The sequence below is a fragment of the Carassius gibelio genome, chromosome B20 (genome assembly GCF_023724105.1).
Source record: "Carassius gibelio isolate Cgi1373 ecotype wild population from Czech Republic chromosome B20, carGib1.2-hapl.c, whole genome shotgun sequence".
NCBI classification, from domain to species: domain Eukaryota; kingdom Metazoa; phylum Chordata; class Actinopteri; order Cypriniformes; family Cyprinidae; genus Carassius; species Carassius gibelio.
The window spans coordinates 23,489,977-23,513,676 of NC_068415.1; the positions used below are offsets into that span (position 1 = coordinate 23,489,977).

Consider the following 23,700-nt stretch of genomic DNA (forward strand, 5'->3'; position numbering starts at 1 on the left):
TGCAAACCACCACCCCTGACACCTGTCGAATGGCAGAGCTCAGCTGGACAGGTGGGCCGCTTGCCTCTAACCAACCAGATGACAGTGGGGTGATGGGCTATCAGACCATAATGCTGCACTAAAGGCAGCACTGCAATAATATGACATCAGAGTTTAACAGAGCTCATCACCATAAAGACAGTCTTTTTGACATTGTGTCTGCTTAAAGGGGAAGCCATAATTTTTTCGATCATTTCTTCTCATAAAAGTGAAAATCACCCTCTTGTATAATAAAATTGATTTATATCATTTATAATGAGTCAATTTGGCTTAAAACATCTGCCAGATGTTGTACTGGAGCAAATATTTATTAAATATAAATCAGATTATTAACTAGATTTAAAACTTGATTTTTAACTGGATATATTATATATATATATATATTATAAAAAATCAAAGTAGGAACCCTCCACTCATGAGCATGTTGCCATCAGAGATGTTACCAGATTGTTTATGACTGAATTTGACACAACAAATCATGGCCAGCATCACTGCTTCCTGCCTCTTACACATCTTGTTTTCCGCTAGGGCTGCATTAGCTGGCAGGTTGGTGTACGGTCACCCTTGAGACCTGCCCACTCTCATTCACAGCACACCGTTTCTGCACATGACTGATGCTAAGCTCGCTTTTTCCAGTCCTGATTCATCAGAATGTAGGAGGCTTCCAGAATCGCTTCCCACTCTTAAATCATGCTCCGGTATTGTCATGCAGAAATTAGCCTTCTATTTTTAGCTTGGTATCTGCAGTGCTTGTGTTAGAGGATGCTGGTTGCAGTACGGAGGCACAGTGGGGCACGTTACACCGCTGGCTGCTGCCACTGCGGATTCTTCATGCCACATTACCGAAGCCAGTAGCAGGCCCGCTTCCTAGATGACTAAATCTGTAGCAGCATTAAGGGTGCAAAAACAACCCTCCGACAGACTGAAAACACATCCTGACAACAAATTTCAAATGGTCACTTCATTTGGACGGAATATACTGTATGTTTTGTAAAAATCAATGATATGTGTCTGTTAAAGCCACAAGATTTTGACTCATGTTTAATGAAGAACTACACTAACCATAATTCTGAAGATCCACCAATCAGAGTTGATGTTAGTGTTACAATCAAAACAGTATGCCTACTCTGCTTTACAAATGACAAAAGTCTCGCTACAGTCTTTATCTACGTAGGTACAGTATTTAAATAGAACCAAGAAATTAGCAAAAATCATGCTTCCATTACATTTACGTTTTGAAGTCTCTTCTGCTCAATGCAGCATTTATTTGACTAAATATACAAAAAAAGTAATATTATTACATATTATTACAGTTACTAAAGAAAATAACTGTTTACTATTTTAATCTGTTTTAAAGTTGTAGTTTTTTTTTTTTTTTTTTTTTGTACAGGAAAAGGTAAATTTTCAGCAACCATTACTTCAGTCATTAGTGTCATTTCATCCTAAAGAAATAATTCTAATATACTGATTTTCTGCTTGCAAAACATTTCTTATTGTTATCAGTGTTGAAAATATTTGTTTTCTGATATTTTTATTTAAATACTTCCTTAGTCTGGAACAGACGTGGACAAAGAGCACAACTCCATTACTTGAGTCAAAATAAAGATGCTGCTGGTGGAATATTACTTGATTGCAAGTGAAAGTTGACAGATTTTTACTAAAGTAAAAGTACAAAATCTTTGCTTTTAAAAGTACTTAACCCTCTGGAGTCTAAGGGTATTTTTGGGGCCTGGAGAAGGCAATAAAACACGTACAGAACATTGGTTCCAGGGACTTTTGAGAACTGGAGCTTGTAGCCTAGAATTTTTCTTTCTTACAGAAAACAATATATTGATTAAAATTTTCAAAGTCATATGCGAGGAGGCGTCAACTATCATGAATATCATTGTGATTTACACCATAGAAGACAAAGGCCTGCATAATGAGCTGCATAATGAGCCTTTAAGTCAGCTTGTTTCACTCAGAGCCATATAGAGAGAGAGTTGCGACAACGGAAGTTCGAAATGTTTGGTTGTCACGTGATTCGTGTAGACTTCAAATAGTTCCAGGAAGTGCGTTGGCGGCCATTCAAACTGATAGAGTAGAGTGACAGAACTGCGATTTCTGGTAATAAGGAGTCAATAAATGCATTTATTTTATATATTTATACAACACTCTGACATATGTATGTAGCATGAGTATGTAGTTACAGCGATGTTGTTTTTAAAATATCAAATCGGGTAATATTTGAGGATTAGTGTTCAATTACCGTTATTTTAAAAACGTATTTCAGGTTAATGTTAAGTTGTATAAACACGGGTTGCTGTTGCCTTTTTACGTTACATATTGTCCATTTTTTCACTGATCTAATGTTAACTCATGTCATATTGATGACTTTCAGGTAGTACAGAGACAGGCTGGTGACAGGTGATTTTCAGCTCGCTACGCACTATGGGTCAATTAACTGTTAGCAGCAGTAATTAGCATGTTAAATAAATGTAAAATGAAGCTTACTGTTTATAATTCTTACAATACTTATTCAGGTACACAATATATTCAGGTTTAAAACAACTTAAGCATACTCGTATATAAACATGCAAGTTACACTGCCATTCAAAAGTAATGATGCTGAAAATTCAGGTTGGCATCACAGGAGTATATTCCATTTTAAAATAGAAAACAGTTATTTTAAATTGTAATTATACAATAAACTATTTACAGCAATTCATGAATACATTTCTAATAAATTTAATAGCATGACAAGCATTTTGTATGTGTCCTTTCTTTAATGTTGTCCTTGCATAGTCTCCACCGTGGTTTATTGTGCTGCATGGGGATGCTCCACTCAGTCAGAGAAAGGTGTGCGAATGTATGGCTTCCCCGCTGACATGGAGAGGAGAAAATAATGGTTGGCTCAAGTCAGCAATCTAAAAACTAATAAAAATTACAACAACAAAAAATTGTTAGGTAATTATACTTAAATTTATTTGCACTTTTTTACATTGACAATGTTTTACTAGAAATAAGGAACAAGCAAACCCTTGCAAAACCCAGGGAGCTGAGACTCAGGGTGAGACATTGCAGGGAGTCATCAGTGTTACCTATAACTGTGCATTTAACCACCATGTGATATGTACTGTATGTGGGTAGACAAAAAAAAAGGTGTGTGTATAAACTAAACTGAAGTCAGTATGCAAGACAAATTGCGGCAAAGCAATTTGTCATGACCAAAAAATTCAAGAGTAGGCTGAGGTCAGATGCTATTCCCACAATCTTTGTACATCATCCTGTGGTCAAAAAAGAGGAGGGCCCTGCTCCACGATGCACCCCTAGACCTGTGAACAAGAAATGGCTGCTGATTACAGCTATGTTATTTCAGGTGATTCATATATAATAAGTACAAACTCGTACTAGTTGAAGTAAAGTGATGTGATTTTTTCAATATTTAAAATTAGCAAAACCATGTATTCTACCTCTATCAGTTTCAAAGGTTGAGGAAAAAAGAACGAGGACACTCAGAGAAGGGAAAGTGAGAGTGAAGAAAAAGGACATGGCTAGAGAGGAGAGACAGGGACAGGTGACACTGCCCAGTCAACCAGCAGCAAGTCAGCCAGCAGCAGTCAGCATTCCAGTGAACCGTCAGCCAGTTACCTGGGTCTATTAAAAAAATTTAAGAGACAAGAAAAAAAAAAAAAAAAAAAAAATCAAACAATGCAAAGGCAGCACTAAGAAAAATAATGAAAATTCAGCTATCAAAAAAAGGTCCCCTCAGCTCTCCTGACCTGCATCCTCACTGATGCTCCATCCCAGAACAGTCCAGTGGCACCACTAATCCTCCACCCACCAGCACCCACAGAATGTTACAGTATGTTACATTTAAACACTAACACGTTTAAGTATATAATACAGTATTATTATATAATATAGACAGGTAATAGTAAATTAATCACAATAAAAACACTCCACCCATGTTTTTGCAAACTCAATTCACTCTAAATGTATATCAATAGGGTGCATTTTATTATTAAGTAATTTAATACGTGTAATAAGGAACAAACTTTATAATCTAATTTTTACCACTTCCACTCACCGCTGTCACACGTTATATTGAACTAACGTAATAGGCTATGTAACGTTGGCTAACATTCCCCACCCTGCAAAAAAAAAGTTTATACTCCTTTTTTTCTTATTGCAAACACGATGGATGAAACTGAATTATGAGAAAAGATTTTACAATTATTAGGGTGTTCGTTACTAACTTTATTCAGCTCCAATCCTAGCCTAATCTGTTAGTTATCTGATAACAAACCATAAATCTACTCATTTAATGAGTGATAATCTACTAGAAGGTTTTAATTTGCAATGTATTGTTATTAAGATGTACTGATAATATTCAATCTTATTATTTAAACGTCTTACCTTTTAAAAGTGCGTCGCGAACGGTTTGTTCTGCTGCATCTCTACGGCGCGGCATCGGTTTGCTGCTACTTCCGGGAACTATTTAGAGGCTCCACGAGCCGCCATTGCTGTAAAAAAAGCGTTCCATTGGAGTCAATGGAGTTGTCGCAACTCTCACTCTATATGGCTCTGGTTTCACTGAGAGGGAAGAGTTACAAGAAAGAATGTGAGGACAAAATAAATCTATATAATTTTATGTTTGTAGTTTATTCAGAATATATTTAATTATACCACAATATAATTTAATATCCACTAAGGAGTGCAGTTGAACAGTTTATTAGAAACAATCAAAGCTGACTTTCAGACTGATTTTTTTTTTTTTGCATCATTACTCCAGTCACAATATTACTCCAGTCAGGGTTAAATGCAGAGCACAAATTCTGAGTATGGGTCACCATACTTGGCTGAATGTCACTTCACTCACTCACTCACTCACTCACTCACTCACTCACTCACTCACTCACTCACTCACTCACACAATCATTCAGAAATCAAATCAAAATCTCAAATCCTCAACCACATCACATCTTTTTGGGGTGAATTATGTCTTATTCCTCTCATCGCGAAGCAAACAGTAAAACGAATGAACTTGAAGAACAGTCTCACTGCGTTGTCTTCTGTTGTGTGGGCATATTCAAGCCGCGCGCTTCAGTGAAACATTAGAATCTGAATAGAGCGATCAGCGCGGGAGTGTGGTCACATTAGAATATAATGAAGGGAGACGTGAAAAACGGACATCGCGTTGTTTTCATATGGATTACTTATGGATTACTGCAGAAAAAAACTGATATTCTATGGATATCTCTCTCATGTCTCTTCGTTGAGTTACAGTTTATTTTAATGACGTGTTTGTAACTGAAGATCAGCGCACAAAGTTGTGTTGTTATTATGTCTGTATTCAAAAAAGTAGACCCTTTGATTGATGTATTGCTCTTATCTGTACGATCAAAACTGAAAGTGTAGTTTAAGTTCTTTTCGGGGTTATCGGGAGAAAATGACTCATAACGCATATACACCTGTAATCGACTCCAGAGGGTTTTAAGTACCAAATATATATATATATATATATATATATATATATATATTTTTTTTTTTTTTTTTTTTTTTTTTCTTCATGTCAATTCACTGTTTTGTTTTGGTTGTTGTATGTAATAGCATGAATGAAGAGTTTATGAAATGGTGAAAACCCTTTAGAAATTAAACAAGTGAGATGCGAAAAACAACAACAACAACAACAACGACACCAACAAAAAACACCCATACAAATGCAGCATGGTAGTGATCTCATACAGCTCTGGCAGTGTGTGCACACATCTACGTGTAGCCATTCATCCACATTTGAACCAAGTGGACAGTGAAATTGCTGTAAATGCTGTACAGACTGATATGAAGAAAATCAAACCTTCTTTAAAACCCAACAACACAACTGTAACTGTATAACTTTAAAACAGCAACACTGCTTTAACAAAAAAGTAAAAAAACAAGATTTATTTGACATAAAACAAAAATAAAAAAATGCTTTCTAATCGCTCTCGCTCTACTTTGATGTCATGCACAGAATGGTCTGTGCAATGCTGCCTCAAGTCAAAAACCTACTGTGCTTTGTTAGGAACAGTTTTTCTGTGGCTTTATATGTAATATTTTCATTTATATTTAGCAAAATCATGCAATATTGTGTCTTATAAATACCACAATATTAACTTCTTATTATTCAATTGTTGTACATAAATATCACATTTGCAACTGGTCAGTTTTCAGAAAATGCTTGGAAACATCTTCAACACTTTTGTGTCAAGACATGGTGAGATTACTGCAAGAAGATGAGAGCACTGGGAAATGTTGGGAAATATTGCAGATTCAAACATTTATTATGAATCTTAACTTGACCACCATAGCTTAAAAAAACATGTGTTATTTCAGAAACGCAAGCCATGAATTTGACCTCCTTGTTCATGGTTTTTCAGGGTGAAAGAGAAGCCACAAAGAATGGCTTTAGTGCTGCCAACCCAAATGTCAGAGCTGACGTGGAACAGGGACATGTAAATGAGGTAGCTAATTGCCTCCACTGGATTTTGAAATCAAAGCTTGGTACACTGAGCTGCAAACGGGGCAGTGGAGAAAATCAAGCTTCCCCTGTGAGCGATAATCAATGTAAAATGAACAGAATGCAAAGCAAACACTGTTTCTTTCTCTTCCACTTTAGCAGATCATTATTCTATTTCAAATACTGCAGGAATGTGTTGTTCTGCCTGTTGAGGAAATTCAACATTGATTACTCTATCAATAACCCGATTACATTCATTAATTTAAACAGGTCATAAAGCTAATATTTGCCCTGCTCCTGTGGACTGGAAAATATTGATTTGATTTTACAATATTTTATAAGATTTATTGCAAACAAAAAATAAATAAATAATAAATAAAAAAGATGTTTGCTCATAAAAAAAAGAACTGAATTCATTAAATACTATCTAAAATTCATGTCTGTGTGTGTGTGTGTGTGTGAGAGAGAGAGAGAGATAGAGAGAGAGAGAGAGAGAGAGAGAGAGAGAGACCCTGGACCACAAGACCAGTCTGATGTCATATTAGACAAAAAATAGCCATAGTCAAAAACACATTGTATGGGTCAAAATCATTGATTTTTCTTTAATGCCAAAAATCATTAGGATATTAAGTACAGATCATTTTCCATGAAAGTATTTTGTAAATTTCCTACTGTATCGAAGAAAAAAAATAAAAATAAAATAATATATATATTCATTCATTCATTCATTCATTTAAAGTAAGTCAAGATTCCCATGCAGTCTTTTTGATGCATGCAGACGTGTCTCAGTGGAAATAACTTGTGTAAGAGCTCTCTGAGTAAGTGACATCGGATCAGGCCCTCTGTAGATGACCCTGATAAGGCTGAGTTGAGATGTAACTGTGATACAGCATTGCTGGAGAGACTCTGTCCCGCCTGGAGACCCTGTGAGATCACATGAGATCTGACGTTAAGAGAGACTGCTATGGAAAAACAGCAAGTTACTGATATGTGTTGACCCATCAAAGCTATGGGGAAATCTAACATCAAATGCGGCGCTTATGAGAATATTCAGAGTATTTATTTTTGCTGCTTTGAGTGTAGGCTTAGCAAACATGAGAGAATTAATTTCCCCCAGTACCTGTGAATCAATAAGTTATCACTTTTAATATTCATTCTGCACAACCTTGCATCTCCTTCGTGCAGTAATAATTTTGTAAAGTATTAATACCATGTTTCAAAGATATTGCAAATCTATATATGGTACGGCCATATAATGTATTGTATTACCTTAGAGAAAACAACCATCATGTCTGTTGTGGGATGTTCGGCTGTTGCTGAAGCTCAAAAAAAAAAAAAAAATCACTCATCTTTTTTTTTTTTTTTTTTTTTTTTTTTAATCAAGTGAATCATTATGTAGACCATAGTAGGCTAGTTAACTGCTAATCAAAACCTGTTATGCAAATAAGCATGTCTATTTAATATCATAAGTTTGTGCTTGTGTGGTTGGTTGTGTTGGCCTTGTGAAACAGGTGAATAAATAATCTTTAAATACTAACACTGCCTAGTTTAAAAATTATTTTGTGGAAGCCGAAATGTGCAATACTATGGTACTAGATGGAATTGCTGATTAATGCTGTGAACCAAATGGTATAAATCCACTTCTGAAGGGCACTTTATAGTGAGAACAATCATGCCATACAAAAGAGTCATTCCAAACTAAAGCCACATCAAATGGCTCTTCAGAATGAAGGATTTTAAAGAGAAAGCTTGTGCAATGATTCTTTGCACAGGTTTAATTGCATGGCAATGGCACCTCCACTATTTTTTAAATTGACTCAATTTACAACTAAAGTTAAACAGCTCTATTTTACCGTTTTCGAATCCATTCAGTAGACCTCCGTGTCTGGCATAGCACTTTAGCTGTAGCTTAGCATAGATCATTGAATCTGATTAGACTGTTAGCATTTCGCTCAGCAATAATATTACGCAGCGCCTGAAAATAGTCCTCAGCTAACTTCCAATGGTCACCTATTTTTGGGCAAATTGTATGTGAATTTTTATGGCAACATCCAATCCAAATTGAAAATCTGTTTTATAATTGTTCCTTGAGCTTGATTTTGCTTACTCAGGCCTTCATTATATTGTGGCTTAATACACATAATTCACTACAAGCTTCTCTAACCCTCTCCTCTTCATCTCAGTTTTATCTTAAGCATTCCATTAATTTTTTTTTCTCTCTCTCTGTCTGTCACTCCCACAACCACATCTAACTTCTTTGCTTTCTTCCAATCCTGTTTTCACTTGTTCTCTCTCCTCTCCTCCCTTTCCTTTCTGTCCCTGTAATTTGCTCAGAGGGGAGCTGACAGTGAGTTCTGATACATCCTTTGGCAAGCCGAAATTCTAGGGGAAGAGAACAGTTAGCATGAAAGAAAAAAAGCCCTTGCAGATTTATGAAGACATTCGCCATTGTTTTTCCTTTACTGCAGGGTAATTTGCAAATAGCAATGTCACACTTCAAATGTTGGATACGGAAATAAGCTTCCTCTGCCAAGAGGGACTGGGACTCAAATCATGAAAAGCACTTGAGGCCTCATCAGCAGGACATTTCCAGATTAAATATAAAGAAAACTCACAGAAAGGTTATTTAAATGTAAATGGTTACATAGAACACAACATTCTCTGATTCCTTATTCAGACAGAATTTGAGGTGGAAGTTAAGGGTCTTTGCAAGGGAGCGCCGATGTGAATTCATAGTATGCTGCTTTACCTCAATTCTCTGACAAAGCTCCCGCAATCCCAATCTGTCTGCATCTACCTCAGAAATTCCTGGTTTAAACACTGACAGAACTTTCTCTGTGTCTGTGAAAGAATTATTTTAATGCTCCTTGTTCAAAGAGCAACACCAGCGTTAATTTTACCAGTTCACTTTAAAAAATAAATAACATTGTAATTGTTTTTCTTGATTGTTTTCAGCACGCGAGGACAACGTGGCGACATTCCGGGGTTCGGAGTACTTCTGCTATGACTTGTCTCAGAATCCTATCCAGAGTAGCAGTGATGAGATCACTCTGTCCTTCAAAACTTGGCAACGCAATGGTCTCATCCTCCACACGGGCAAGTCGGCTGACTACGTTAACCTAGCGCTGAAAGACGGTGCTGTTTCGCTGGTCATCAACCTGGGCTCAGGAGCCTTCGAGGCTATCGTTGAGCCTGTCAATGGAAAGTTCAATGACAACGCCTGGCATGACATCAAAGTGACACGCAACCTGAGACAGGTAATCACTAGATGACGGCTGCTCTTAAGACTACTCACAGCTAGCTGGAAAACTACTTCATGTTCCAATTAAAATATAATTATGTTGCATCTGGTTTATAATCAGATTATTATTATTATTATTATCATTATTATTATTATTATTGTATTTTTATATTTTATTTAATTAAGACTGAATTTAATTGCTTTGCAGTTTGTTAACTAGTTTCCTAAAAATGAAAGAGTATGTTCTTATTTCCTCCTGTGTTTCCAAACCTTGAAGTCTTTTATCTCTTTTACTTGACATGGTTAAACGCTCAAGGGCATCAGAAAACTCAAAGCTTGACTTTAAATCCTTTCAGTCTATGCTCCAAAGCTCTTCAAGTGTCAGCGAACTTTCAAAGTTTTATCTTGGCAATCACCTTTTTATACAGTGGTCAACAGTCAAGCAAGGTACGTGTAGGTCTGACTTAGCCAGCAGTTTGTTTAGAACAAATAGCTTTGCAGTGAATCTTAATTACATCTCTTAACCGAAGAGACTAGGACCCTCATTTATAAAGATTCACCTAATCGTTTTAAAGGTATACATACAATAATGTCCTTATAATGTTCCTATAACCTCTTTAGAAAATGCATGAACACTTGTTCCTAAATCAAGTTGCTTTATTATTGCAAATAATATTAATATCAGGGCTTTGAACCAGTTCAAGGAACAAAAATGAAAACTGGAAACAAGCAAAATTTTGACAGCAACAAACCAGAAACAGAAACAAAATCAAATTTTATAGTTCGAACGGAATCGAACATTTGAAATGGCCATTGACTGATTAATAATATTATTTTTTCGTTCCATTTAATATTTGAAATTTGCTGTCAACCAATCAGGATCTTTCCAGTAGTACGTCCTATGCAAATGTGACGCTGACACATCCAACAAGTGAAATGCCCACTCAGCTGTGAACTCATCATATGTAAGTCGCAATGGCAAAATTTTGCATGTTTTATAAATTATTTCCATCATTTTAGTAAAATGTGAGGCACTGAATTATTTTGCTCCCATTATTTAGGCCAAACTAAAACAAGAAATTAATAAAATAAACCTGACCACGATTTAGCTGAATCACTGAAACTTAAAAGAATGGACAGATTAATAAAACGTCCTCATGTTTACACTCAAGTCCTCTCATTATAAGTGCACACACTGTTAAAAAGAGCTTCATTAATTGACAACTTCAGCGATTTTAAAGGGAGCCGCATTTACTTGCTTTTATACAGTTTTAAGTAAAACTAAAAAAAACAACAACAACAACAAAAAACAGCCGCATTTAAATGCAGGAGTGAATACTATTTCTTAAAATATCAGATGAATTGGAGCGGCATCAACCGTTAGATCATTTTAAAACGTCAAATAGCCTTTAATTTACAGGTTAACTGCGTCCGTCTCGGTTGTAGACTTATGAAGATTTATTTTTTTGAGGTGCCTTACACACATGATAAATAGATACTAGAAAATTTGAAATGTCTACTTTTAAACAAACCAATTCCAAAAAATCAATTACTCCCTGATTATGCACATCCTGTGGAGATGAGAGTCAGCACCATGAATTTCATCTGGCAGCAAACAAGAAAACATTAGTTTGTTAATAAATAATTAAATGTCTCCTTTTTCACAATTATTAGGCTACTTCTGCATGTGCAGAAACTTAATGCATGTACTTGAGCGCGGAATATATTAAGGCTCATTATTGATTGTGTTAATTTAATGTAAACATGCCATTAGTTGAATAATGACAACTGAACGACTACTAGTAACTACACTGTAAAAAAATTTCTTGTTGTTTTTACAAAAACTTTTTGGCAGCTGTGGTTGCCAGAATAATTTTGTAAAAATACAGAAAACTGTAAACACATTTACATCAAAAACTGTTAATTTTACAATATAAAGCTGTAATTTACAAACAAGAAAATGTGAATATAAACCAGTAAATTCAATAACACACAAAATTAAATCTGTTTTGTACCTTGAAAATACTGACAACCACCATAATAATAAAGATGGTACTGTATAAGAGAAAGCCACATGAAGTATCAAAGCTCATCACAAGTAGCTTCACCACAAGCAGAAGTATATATTAACATATAGAAGGTGCACATTTATGGAAACACAAAACACCATCATGGTAACACACGTGATACTTAAATAATGCAAAAAACTTTCATTAAGCAACAGAAGATGTAACATAAAGCTCAAATGTACATAACTGATAACAAGAACTATTTAAAAACATGATTATTTAAACAAAATACTTTCAAACGTGGAGTGTCACGCAGGGAATTCTGGGAATATCAGTTTACAGTTTTAGACTGTAAATTATACATTGATTTGTTCTTTTTTTACTTCTAAAAGCTGTATAATTAACAGAATTTTACTGTAAATTTACATTAAATGCTTTGTTAGATCTTTTACAGTTTTTCCCTGTATATAGTACGGGAACTTACTGTTAACCTATTATCAGTTTTTTTCCGTAGCGTTTTTACAAAATTTTACAGTTAAAATTACACTTATTTTTTACAGTGTAGAAGAATCTTGGGGGGCATAAATAAGAAATAAATAAATGAGAGAGCTAGGCATCAGTTTCATCTTTTGGATTGACGTTTTTGTAGCCTAAACACATAGCCTTAACTTTAGAGGATTTGTTATGCAGAGAAAGTAATAACTGAGTTTATAATGTTTGTCAGCATTTTGCTTTAGCCTATATTATTTCTGAATGTAATAGGTCTAATAAAATACTTCATGAGACTAAATGCAACTTATCCTTTTTTTCACTCTCAAAATGCAATCTTATACAATTTTTTTTTTTACGATTTTTTTTTATCTTAAAAATACTTTATTATTATTATTATTATTATTATTTTATAACATTGTTAACCAGTATTTATTCTAGTCAAACTGGTTTCGGAACAGTAATAATGCAGAGGAACGCAGGAACAGAAACATTAATATATCGATTCTGCTCGAAGTGAACTGATTATTATTATTATTATTATTCAAGCCCTGATTAATATTGTGCAGTCCTAAAAAGGAATTAATTAATTTAATTCAGAAAGACAATAAAAAGCATAAAAGTCTTATAAAAACAGCCTATTTATTTTTCAACTTAACCTAATCAGTAATACAATTTGAAAGGAAGAGCTTTTAGTGATAGTTGTTTAAGTCTGACATTAATAATAATAATAATAATAATAATAATAATATCATAATCTTAAATTTATTGTTAACATTTTACATTTTTAATAGCTTAACATTGTTAGATAAGTTTTCCCTTTTGAACCAAAATCTAAATCTCGATTTGTCGCTTTTAAAGTGAAATAATATATATGTAGGATGATATTGGATAGTATGTGGGTTTTATAAATGAGGCCCCAAGTGTTCTCTTGTACATGGAGCCTTTGATAAATTACCATCAGTAAGAGGGTTTGGATGTTCAAGAACTGGGTTTGAGTCTTCAGTGAGATCATGCTTAATTTGTTTGGCTGACCTTAAAATTCACTGGCAGGTGAGAAAGATTTATATGGAGTGAAAATATGATGAGGGCTTGACAAGTAAGTGCTTTTTTCATGTCACTACTTTGTTCAGACTGGTAAAAGATAAAGCACAACCCTCATGGGATGTTTTCAGACTAGTGTATGAGCTGACAGACTGGAGCTCTCTTTCTCTTGCTCACTCTCTTTTTCTTTCGCTTTCTCTAATTCATGGGCAACGCTGTTTTAAAAAATGGTGGGGATAGTTGATATTCTGGTCATGACATAAGAAAATAGTGGAGCCTTAGCTCATGCAAATAATTTAAAATGATCTGTTACCGATAGATAAATAAATAAATATAAGCAAATAAAAGCACTGAATAGTACTTACAATTTAAAATATTATAATAATTATTAACAAGTATTATAACCTTATACAAAAATAAATATTTTTAATACTCTTTAAATGCTTTTTTTTTTGCATATTCTTTCCTTTATGACTACTATAAAAGATTTTAAAAAATGATTTAATTAAAAATTATATATATAGATACTATAACATTAGATACTATAACATTATGATTTGAAATGTATTTTAAACCATTCCAAAAGCATAACGAGTTGCAGTGTTGTTGATGGAGCAGTCATTCTTCCTGATCACTTTGAGAACTTAAAGTTGGTACATATTTAATTTGCAATAAAACACAATCTGCTAAATCGACTAGCTAGTTTTGAGATGCATTTTTAACTTGACAATCATGGTGTAATGGTCACAAAATACATGATGCAATTGCATGCAAGAGAGGCTTTTATCATGTAAAACTTATAGCAGGCTACGGACAGCACACCATCAGCATCCTAAGTAAAACACTACCCTTAAAATTAAATTAAAAAAACGAGTCAACAATCTTTAACAGTCACTAATTAGTCTGTTGTTGGACGACTAGTCAAATAGTTACACGGTGTGACTTTACCGTTGGCCACATGTCCCAACTGTAAAATGATCTTGTTATACTGTACTCTTCCTGTTTATTCTGTCTTTCACTTCCTGTTTCTCACTTCTTTGGAAGAAACAGTTGTTTGGGCCTTACACTATTCATTCATGGGTTCATTTTTATTACTAACCTGTTTCTAACCAAACTAATGTACTAACACCCTGAATCTTCATCATTAATTTCTTTCTCTTTTAATTTCGCCCATTTATTAACAACCGTTCTTTTCACTATTGTTTTGATTTCCTTTCTTCCCCCTTCTTCCTGAAAGCACTCAGGCATTGGACACGCTATGGTAAACAAACTACATTGTCTGGTAGATATCATTCTTATTGTCCTTTTTTGGTTTGCCGTGTGTCCCTCTACCTTTCTTTCTTTTTCTTTGAGTTTCATTCTAGACATTCTTTTCAAAAAATGAGGAAATGGGTTTGTATTACCAGGACTTTTCACATTTCCCCCCTTTCCCCCCTCTCAAACTTCCCTCCCTTCTTTTACAGTTTTGTTTCTTACAGTTTTTTTGTGTATCAGGCTGGCTTTTACGTCCTACGTTAACATTACGTAAAGATTCACATCCTCACTGGGACTCTCACAGTAACTAGTAAAGTGCTTTTTTTTTTCTCCCCACACCAAGCCTCCACATTTTTTGCGAGGACTGTCGGCAATAACTGACAGAGGATTTCCAAGAATGTCCACAGGGGAAATTTCCACCTTGCAGAGCCTCCCGAAAATAAATAAACACACAAGAGAAACCTAAGAACTCTGGGAACTCTGGCAGTTGATACCTCCACACCACTCATAGCATGTCCACATCTCCACCATCTCATTCAGCCTCATATATCACTGTGACTAACACTACATTCAATTTATTCCTCTGCTTCCACCCAAATCCCTTGTGTGTGTCTATTGCATGATGTTTCTGTGATGTGTGTCTAGTTGCATGGCCTTTTTTATTTTGTTTTTGTTTTTCTGCATGGGCGCTTGCTGATTGGCTGTTGTGGCTTTGCTCCTCCCCTTTTCATCGAACCAATAAATCATAGATCCTTCTCATGTTTATTCAGTATGACCTTTAGAAAAAAAGAATAATTCGATTTTTCATTGGTAAATGCCTTGCTTTAATGCATGCATGTTCAAGTATGTGTCTGAACTTGTGTTTATGTGTATGAGTGAGCGTGTGACAAAGTAGCATATCCCCCAAAACTAAAACAAGTACAAATGATTTGTCCTTGGTTTTAACATTTACTAACCCCAATTAGTATACTCCAAACCAGATACGAATTCATTTTCTTAACCCATCAAAGATGAAGAAAATATTCATCAGCAATATTTTCTTTACCTGTCCCGTGAACCTGTACTAAACTATCACCAATAAATCTTATCCAGACCAATGGTCCAGAGTGTTAGCAGTAAGTGATCCGAAATAGGGACAAATCTGAACAAGACAGACCATAATAAACAATAAAATAAGGTTATCGCTCACGTTAAAAGTGTGTCTTTAAATGAGTTACTAATTTGTTGTCTTTCTATATTGTCATCATTTAACAGGTGACTATATCGGTGGATGGTATATTGACCACCACAGGATACACTCAGGAGGACTACACTATGCTGGGCTCAGATGATTTCTTCTATGTGGGGGGAAGCCCAAGCACTGCCGACCTGCCTGGATCTCCCGTCAGCAATAATTTCATGGGCTGCCTGAAAGAGGTGGGTCCTATAAGATGTGCATAATCGTGTGTGCACGCACGAATGCACACATGCAGACTGTGTAAAAAGCCTGCCGGGATCTTATTTTCTTTTTTTCACTGTAGTCATGCTTAAACATATATTAATTTCATAAACATATAAAAATAATATCAAACCTGGCATTTGCACGCAAATTTTCTCATTGTGGTTTTTACAGTTTTTTTGTTTACAACTGCTTACACACATTTTCAACATCTGGCCCCCTTTTTTTTTTTACTTTACACACAAAACCAAGAATTACACACATATATACAAAATAAATACAAAATTCATCACATATCTTGCAAAACAAAGCAATGCATTCAAATTATCACAAACACATCTCATGAATTAATTTGGGGGAAGTCATTGCCTAGTGGTTAGAGAGTTTGACTCCTAACCCTAGGATTGTGGGTTTGAATCTCGGGCCAGCCATCCACAACTGAGGTGCCCTTGAGCAAGGTACTGAACCCCAACTGCTCCCCGGGTGCCGCAGCATAAATGGCTGTCTGCTGTGTGTGTGCACTTTGGATGGGTTAAATGCAGAGTACAAATTCTCACCATACTTGGCTGAATGTCACTTTATTATTATTTTTGTGTGTGTTACATAGAGAATTGTTTGTTGTGTTTTAAAATGTTTTATGAATTAAGACAGGAAATTAGTGTATCATTTTGCAGGTGTTGTGTGGTCAGAAATTGTGTGACAAGTAAAGGTTTTGTGTGTAAGCAGTAAAAAACTTGAAAGTGTGCTGGTGCTCTTTCTTTTAAATAAGTATCACTTAGTTTGATATTTAGTTTACTGACTAACATTAATATATTTTTAAGATGTGGCTTAGGTGTCTGAACACATTTTGGTACCACAAACCAGTCCTAAGGATCCTTTTTAAAAAAAATACATTTTATGAATGAATGAATGAATGAATGAATGAATGAATGAATAAATAAGCGAGCTTCCCACTGATGCATGGTTTGTTAGGATGGTACCATATTTGGCTGAGATACAACTATTTGAATAAAAAAAAAAAAAAAAAAAAACTAAAACTAAATATTGATAAAATTACATTTGAAGTTAAATGCAAATGAAGTTCTTATCAATGCATCTTATCAAATGACAATGCATATTTCAACCCATACAATGTATTCTTGGCAGTTTCAAATATAGTCCAGGGTCACATTTTGAAATGCATAAACATGACTTTTGTTGGGTTTGTTTTGTTAATTTTAAAGTCAAAATCATAGAACATACCATTTTATGACAATGGTTTAATATGTTTTGCCAGATTTGTTGACTTGTAAGGCTGAATTGACGAGGAGTTACAGTATCATTAGGAATATGTACTGTATATGCGCAGACAAGCGGTTTATTGCAGAAAATAAATAATACAGAGCTGAGAGACATTACATAAATATGTATGTCAGATATATTTCCGTGGCCACATACATATTTATTCACACAAAGCTATAATGATTATGAATAAAACTAAGCCAGTTTTGCCCAGTGATTTCAATATAACTGTGTTGGAGTGAGTGAAGACAGTGGGTGTAAAGTCAGCTGTTCTATTTTAAATAAAAATTGAACATGAATTTGATACAGGATGAGCGGTCCATGTATGCACATGATCCCGGCTGTTGTTACTTACTTTCCATGGCTCAGGCACAAAATATACTGTAGGGTTCAGGAATCTAGAGACATGTTTTTAAATATATATATTTTTTTTACTATTTCAAACTGTTAAATTGACAGACAAGTTTAAAAATGGTGCTCACACTGTGAGATACAATGGCCTGATTTTGTTCTAAATGACATCACACCAGCTTGTATAAAGTATATTTACTTAAGTCAGCTAATCAAGGCATGTCATGTGTCACTATATGTGTCCTAAACTCAGCTAAAAATATATGAATGGAATCATAGGCTGAAGCAAAAAAGAAAGGTTTTCTGTGAAACCTGTCAATGCCTAAAAAATCTAAAGGCTTGCTCTCACTTTCAGCAACAAGCAAAAATCTAGGTAAAGGTTTTGTAATGTAATCTAGCCAACAGACTCACAAACTTAAATGTACAATGGACTTCTGTCAACTACAATCAATTTTATTTTATTTTAAATAACAAGTAAGCTTATGTTCACTGAAATATTAAACATTAAATAATAAAATAAAATATTGATTTCATAAGGAATATTTGTAATGTATATTCAGTGCAATGCTTTAAATAATTGAAAGCCTTTACAAAATATTTTATTACTAAATATAATCTTGAATCTCCTGAAATGCAGATCTAAATGTATTTCTAAATGTAGTTAAGAACATCACATTTGTTATACTTTGGTGAGCTCATTAAATCAAAATTTAAATTAGATTTGGTAAAAACAGTGTGCCAACAGTGCGCATTTTTCATGTTCTGCATTATGGTTGTGCACCTGTTTCTCATTAGTTTGGATATGCATGCTTTATACCTTTGTTTTATAAAGTATATAGATTTATTGACAGTCGGTATGAGATATGGAGTCTTTGTTGTTGTTGTTGTTGCTACAGTTCCTAGCGGCTGTTCATTTACGAAATTTCACTGGTGGCTCTATCTTTAGATGTAATTATGGAATATAGACTGTGTAACCCACTGGAGCCAAATAGCTGTTTCACGCAGTAAACATCCTGCCTCAGCTAAATTGACATTCATGGCTTCTTTCAGGAAATTTACCACCTCCAGAAGCAGATTCCATTAGGAGTTGCCAGCACATAGATATGCACATACGCATGCACAGACACAAGCAAACACAACACTCGTGGCTCGCAGTACCCGACACACACGGGTGGTCTATAATAACCATCATAATGAAAGGTCACCTTGTCTCTTATGTTTAATCAGCCACTGGTTTTTCCTCTGCTATATCTCTATCCCCAGTACGACTATTAATATCAGTCGCATAGCTGTGGATGCTCATATGCCTTTCCCTGTCACCTTCTAAAGCATAGCCTGTGCCAAAAGTGATGAAAGACTTGCCAAGTTAGAAATACCCAAGGAGTACAAAAAAGGGCAGGCACTTCATTTCAGTTAAAGCCAGGGTGAGTGTAGCAAAAATGTCCTCTGAGATAGGGATCATCATCCCTCATTTAAACTCTGTTTCATGACAACACTGTTGAAGGGTTTCAACTTTCTGGCATACATTTCCTGTAATGTCAACTGCTCACTTGTCAGACTCATCTGTAATACTCAGGTAGCTTCAACAGTTAGAACTGGCTCAATTGGTTCATTTTGAGTTGATGTGACAACACATCTGGTGTAGACACGGTCAGACAGTGTCTGCTCTATCCAGTTCTTGAGGCCGAATGTGGTTCTCTTGATGGATGGTTAGATATATGATGGGCTAATGTAGAAAAAATAAATAATTTGAGGTCTTCCCAGCATTAAGGTAATCCTGTTTGTTTTGTCATTAAGGGAAAACATATTTTCTCAGGTACATATTTGTCTGGTAAATGATAAAGAATGCACCACCCCCATCCCCTACCCCCTTTTTTATTGCATTGCATGGTATATTATATGTTTGGGGATGACAGACTGATAAGCAGACATGCTATTTATGACTGAATGTAACTTCTCGGATACATATTTAACTCTTGTTCCTAACTCTCTAAAGGAGGGAACAGAGACGTCACATCAGTGACTGACGCATTGGGATCTCACTTCGAGGGACCAATCTATTTTGAGTGTAAACTAAATGGCAAATGCACATTGGCATGATATTATAGCATCAGGCTGCAGCTGATCACAGCGTGATTATGAAAAGGCAGCAGGTGCATCTTGTACCAGGTTTTTGCTGAGGAGCCGGAAAGGTGACCTGGCCACTCAGCGGGGGTACAGCAGGCAATGAGGTTTACATACGAAACCAAGATGTTCCCTTTCAGTTGGCTACTCTCTACGTCACATCGTATTGGTATTCCCTACCAAAGCACCATGGATGCCATGGTCACTGTGTTGACCGTTTGGACTAGCACATGATTGCCTCTTAAGTGCACTTTGAGATGGTTCAAGGCAAGGCGCACTGCTAATAATTCTAGGCAATTTATATGCCAGCGCAGATAGGGGCCCGTCCAAACCCCCAACACTCTGTTAATGTTATACGTGGCCCCCCAGCAGGTGGTGGAGGCATCCCTTTAAACCACTGCATGCCCGGAGACCTGTTCCAAGAGCACTTCTGCGTGGGGAAACATAAGATCTGACCACGGGGTGAAGGTTTGGCAACAGGCTGGTGTAACTTGGACCCGGTGAGTGCCATGCTGCCACGCCCACCTCGGGACTTGGCCATGAAGCCAGTGCTGAAGCAGTCTCATACGCAATAACTCTTGCCCTGTAAGTGCCGCTGCAGCTGCTATATGTCTCTGGATCCTCTGAAATAGTTTCAGTTAGACCACCATCCTGCCCTTGAATAAATTCAAGCAGGTCTTCACCGACAATGAATGTTCCTCTCCTGTCGGCATGTTGTCTGTTCAACCAAAATCAACTCCATACCGAGAAAAGAGATCTTCTGCATCAGGGAGAGTTTGCTCTTTTCCCCGCTGACCCAAATACCCAACAGGCTGAGGTGCTAGGAGCACCAGATCCCTGTGCTCGCACAACTGATCCCGAGACTGTGCTACTATAAGCCAGTCATCGAGATGCCCATCGAGTTGAGGATGCATACACCCAGCTCTCTGAGGGGAACAAGAGCCCCCTCTGTGACTTTCGTGAAGACATGAGGAGACAGGGACAGCCAGAAGAGCAGGACCTTTGCAAACTGCAAAAATGGTATGTGGTCCAATCTTACCAATCTTATGAATGGATGCACCCAAAGATGCCTCTCTGCATTAACATCTTGAATGGTAACCGATGAAGGACACGGTTCAAGACATGCAGATCCAAGATTGGTCATAACCCATTTTCTTGGGTACAATGAAGTAAGGGCTGAAAAATCCCATGCTCATATCGGCTGGAGGGACCGGCTCTATCACATCCTCCACCAGTTGGATTGTGATCTCCTGATGCAAGACAGGAGCATCGGCCACCTTCACTGTTGTGAAGCAGATGCCACTAAACTTGGGAGGATGTCGGGCAAACTAAGTCGCATAGCCAAGGGTGATGGGCTGCAGAAGACAGCGAGATGGGCTGGGTGGATCAGGAAGAGGTGCCTTCACCATCCCCAAAGAGCAGCTTCCTCCCTCTCTGGGTCAGCCGTCCCTGGGCCTCTTTCTCTTCCGCTCACCAGGTGGATGCAGGGGGCTGCCCTCGGCGACAAGCAGGCCGGAGCACTGCGGATGGTGGAATAATTGGAGGCAGCAGGTGCCCGGCTGGGAAGGGTGTGATGAATTGGCTCAATCTGCTTCTGTGCAGCCGAGAGCTGCTGGGCCAGGAACTGAATAGGTCACCGAATAAGCTGGTCTGGAACACAGGGGCATTAAAGAACCAAACTTTCTCGGCATCCCTCATATCGACCAAACACTGCAAGAGATGGTATTCCTGGACCACAAGTGTGGACATTGCATGACCACACTCCTCCCTTCTTGTGAGATGAGAAGGATGGTTTTCCCTGAGGAGTGGAGGTAGAATTAAGACACAACTGCTTCAAAAACAACTGCTCCACCGGGCTCCTCATGCACCTCCGGGATCCAATTATCCAGCATAAGGGCTCGGGGCACAGTGGAGATTTCCATTTGAGCCCTACCCTCTCGGTGGCCTGGGTATAGCCATTATTTCTGGATCCAATTTAGGCATTGCTACAGTCCGGAGAACAGCAACGCAGCTGAATCTTCCTCTCCAGAAATCTCTGGCTCACCCTCCAATTCAGCTATCAATATCTGGTCATTGGGAGAAGTGCCAAAAGATACTGCTGGTATACTTCTTGTAGAGGCCCTAGCACATTCCATTGGAAGCTCAACTGGTTGAGGAGTGCATGAGGGGTGATGGTCCCCCAAGGGTTGGTTCCCTGGAGGGGTTACCATCACTGTTACCCTCTGACTGCCTGTGCTACTGCCTGAAGTATCCCCCGTCTGACTTATGCAATGAAGAGAACTAAATCAAGACAGAGGCAATAGAGCTCCGCCCCTTTGAGGAATTAGAACATGCAATGAGAACATGACTCATCCTCAAATGCCTCCTCAGCGTGCTAAATGCCCAGGCAAGTGAAGCAGCGATTTCCCAGCGCCAGGTAACGATCGCATCCAGAAATGCCTGAGTGATATGTTGTCTATTGCAAGACCCACATTGTCTTTACAAAGATGTAACGTCAAATTTGCCACACAACGTTGTCTTTAAAAAGATGCTCCCATAAATTATCTTTTAATGTGAAAAGCTCTTTTAGCGTGCTGAAGCGCATAGGGGAGATGGCCGCCTGCAACACAAACAGTGCAGCCTGATGTGTGCAACCCACTCGAATGTACCACCAACACAATAATATTAAACAACCCATTCAAGAAAATATTTTACAGTTTTTTATTATTCTGAAATGTTGTTGGACATTCTATTCAGAGATGCAGCTGTATTGTTCAAATGAACAGACACAGAGTCAGAACAGAACAGAACGAGTCAATCTTTCGTTCGTTATCTGGCTTGGCTTGGTGTTTATCTTCAGTTCTCTCTTCACAGCAGTGTCAGTGTACTGTTTGAGTAAATTAATTACTCCAGGATATTGATTTATTTTGACTCAGAGGGAGTGTCAGCCAAAAAGTTAGCAACTTAAGTAATTTGTGGATTAATGCTTATTGGAGACCACACTCACAACAGACCCGGAAGAGGAGACAGTGCTGAATAAAGTCAAATACAAAATGTATTTCCGATGCCTCAATAAATTCTAACTGACCCTCTGATGTCACATGGGCTACTTTGATGATATTTTAATATACCGTATATATTTTAATATACAGTATACCGTACATACATTTTCAAAGGAGGGACAGAAAGCTCCCGGACTAAATCTAAAATGTCTTAAACTGTGTTCCGAAGATGAACCAAGGTCTTACAGGTTTGGAACGAGGGTGAGTCATTAATGACATAATAATCATTTTTGGGTGAACTAGTCATTTTGTGAATGCCTGTTCCCTTCTAAACAAAATGGATTAACTACTTCTCCCCTTCCACACCAACATTGGCTATTCAAACTCTGCTGGACTGTGCTTCTCTGAAACCTGTCAGAGTGATTCCGGATAACATGCTTCATCTGCTGAGCTACCAGCTGTTCAGAGGGGATCTTATAACAGAGTTAACAGGGAAAATGAGAGGTGGTAGATTGTGTTCCTACATCAACAAAAGTTGGTTTTCAGATGTAACAATGCTGAAAAAGGAATGCTGTCCTAACTTAGAGGCACACTTCTCTTCATCTTTTTTCACAGAGACTGTAACTTCATTTATCAGTTTCTGTGAGGATACTGTATGTGCATCCCCACCAGGACATTCTTATCATGTAATAATGATAAACCATGGTTTACTGGGAAACTCAAACAGCTTTGTCATGCCAAAGAGTATGCTTACAGAAGTGGGGATAAAATCTTGTTTAACTAGGCTAGGAACAAATTAAAAAAGGAGATCAGAGTGGCTAAAAAAACTACTCTGAAAAGTTAAGAAAACAGTTTTCAGACAACGATCTGGTGTCAGTATGGACTGGTTTCAAGAACATCATCTTGCAAAATACACCACCCCCACAGCCTGTGGAGAATCAACAACTGGCTTACAATCTGAATGTGTT

General features: G+C 36.9%; 1 protein-coding gene and 1 long non-coding RNA gene across 2 annotated transcripts in view; one reads left to right on the forward strand and one right to left on the reverse strand.

Annotated features, from left to right (window-relative positions):
• LOC127983544 (neurexin-3b-like) overlaps window positions 1–23,700 on the forward strand; it is a 105,815-nt gene that overhangs the window by 77,359 nt on the left and 4,756 nt on the right. The window contains exons 5-6 of the mRNA XM_052585734.1: window positions 9,476–9,777; window positions 15,812–15,973. Of these exons, the coding sequence (XP_052441694.1) occupies window positions 9,476–9,777; window positions 15,812–15,973 (464 nt within the window). The remainder of the gene's footprint in view (window positions 1–9,475; window positions 9,778–15,811; window positions 15,974–23,700) is intronic.
• Window positions 2,028–4,606, reverse strand: LOC127984535 (uncharacterized). Its single transcript, XR_008160614.1, has 3 exons — window positions 4,438–4,606; window positions 3,492–3,675; window positions 2,028–3,353 (listed from the first exon to the last, which is right to left on the reverse strand). It is a non-coding gene; the product is annotated as an uncharacterized LOC127984535 (long non-coding RNA).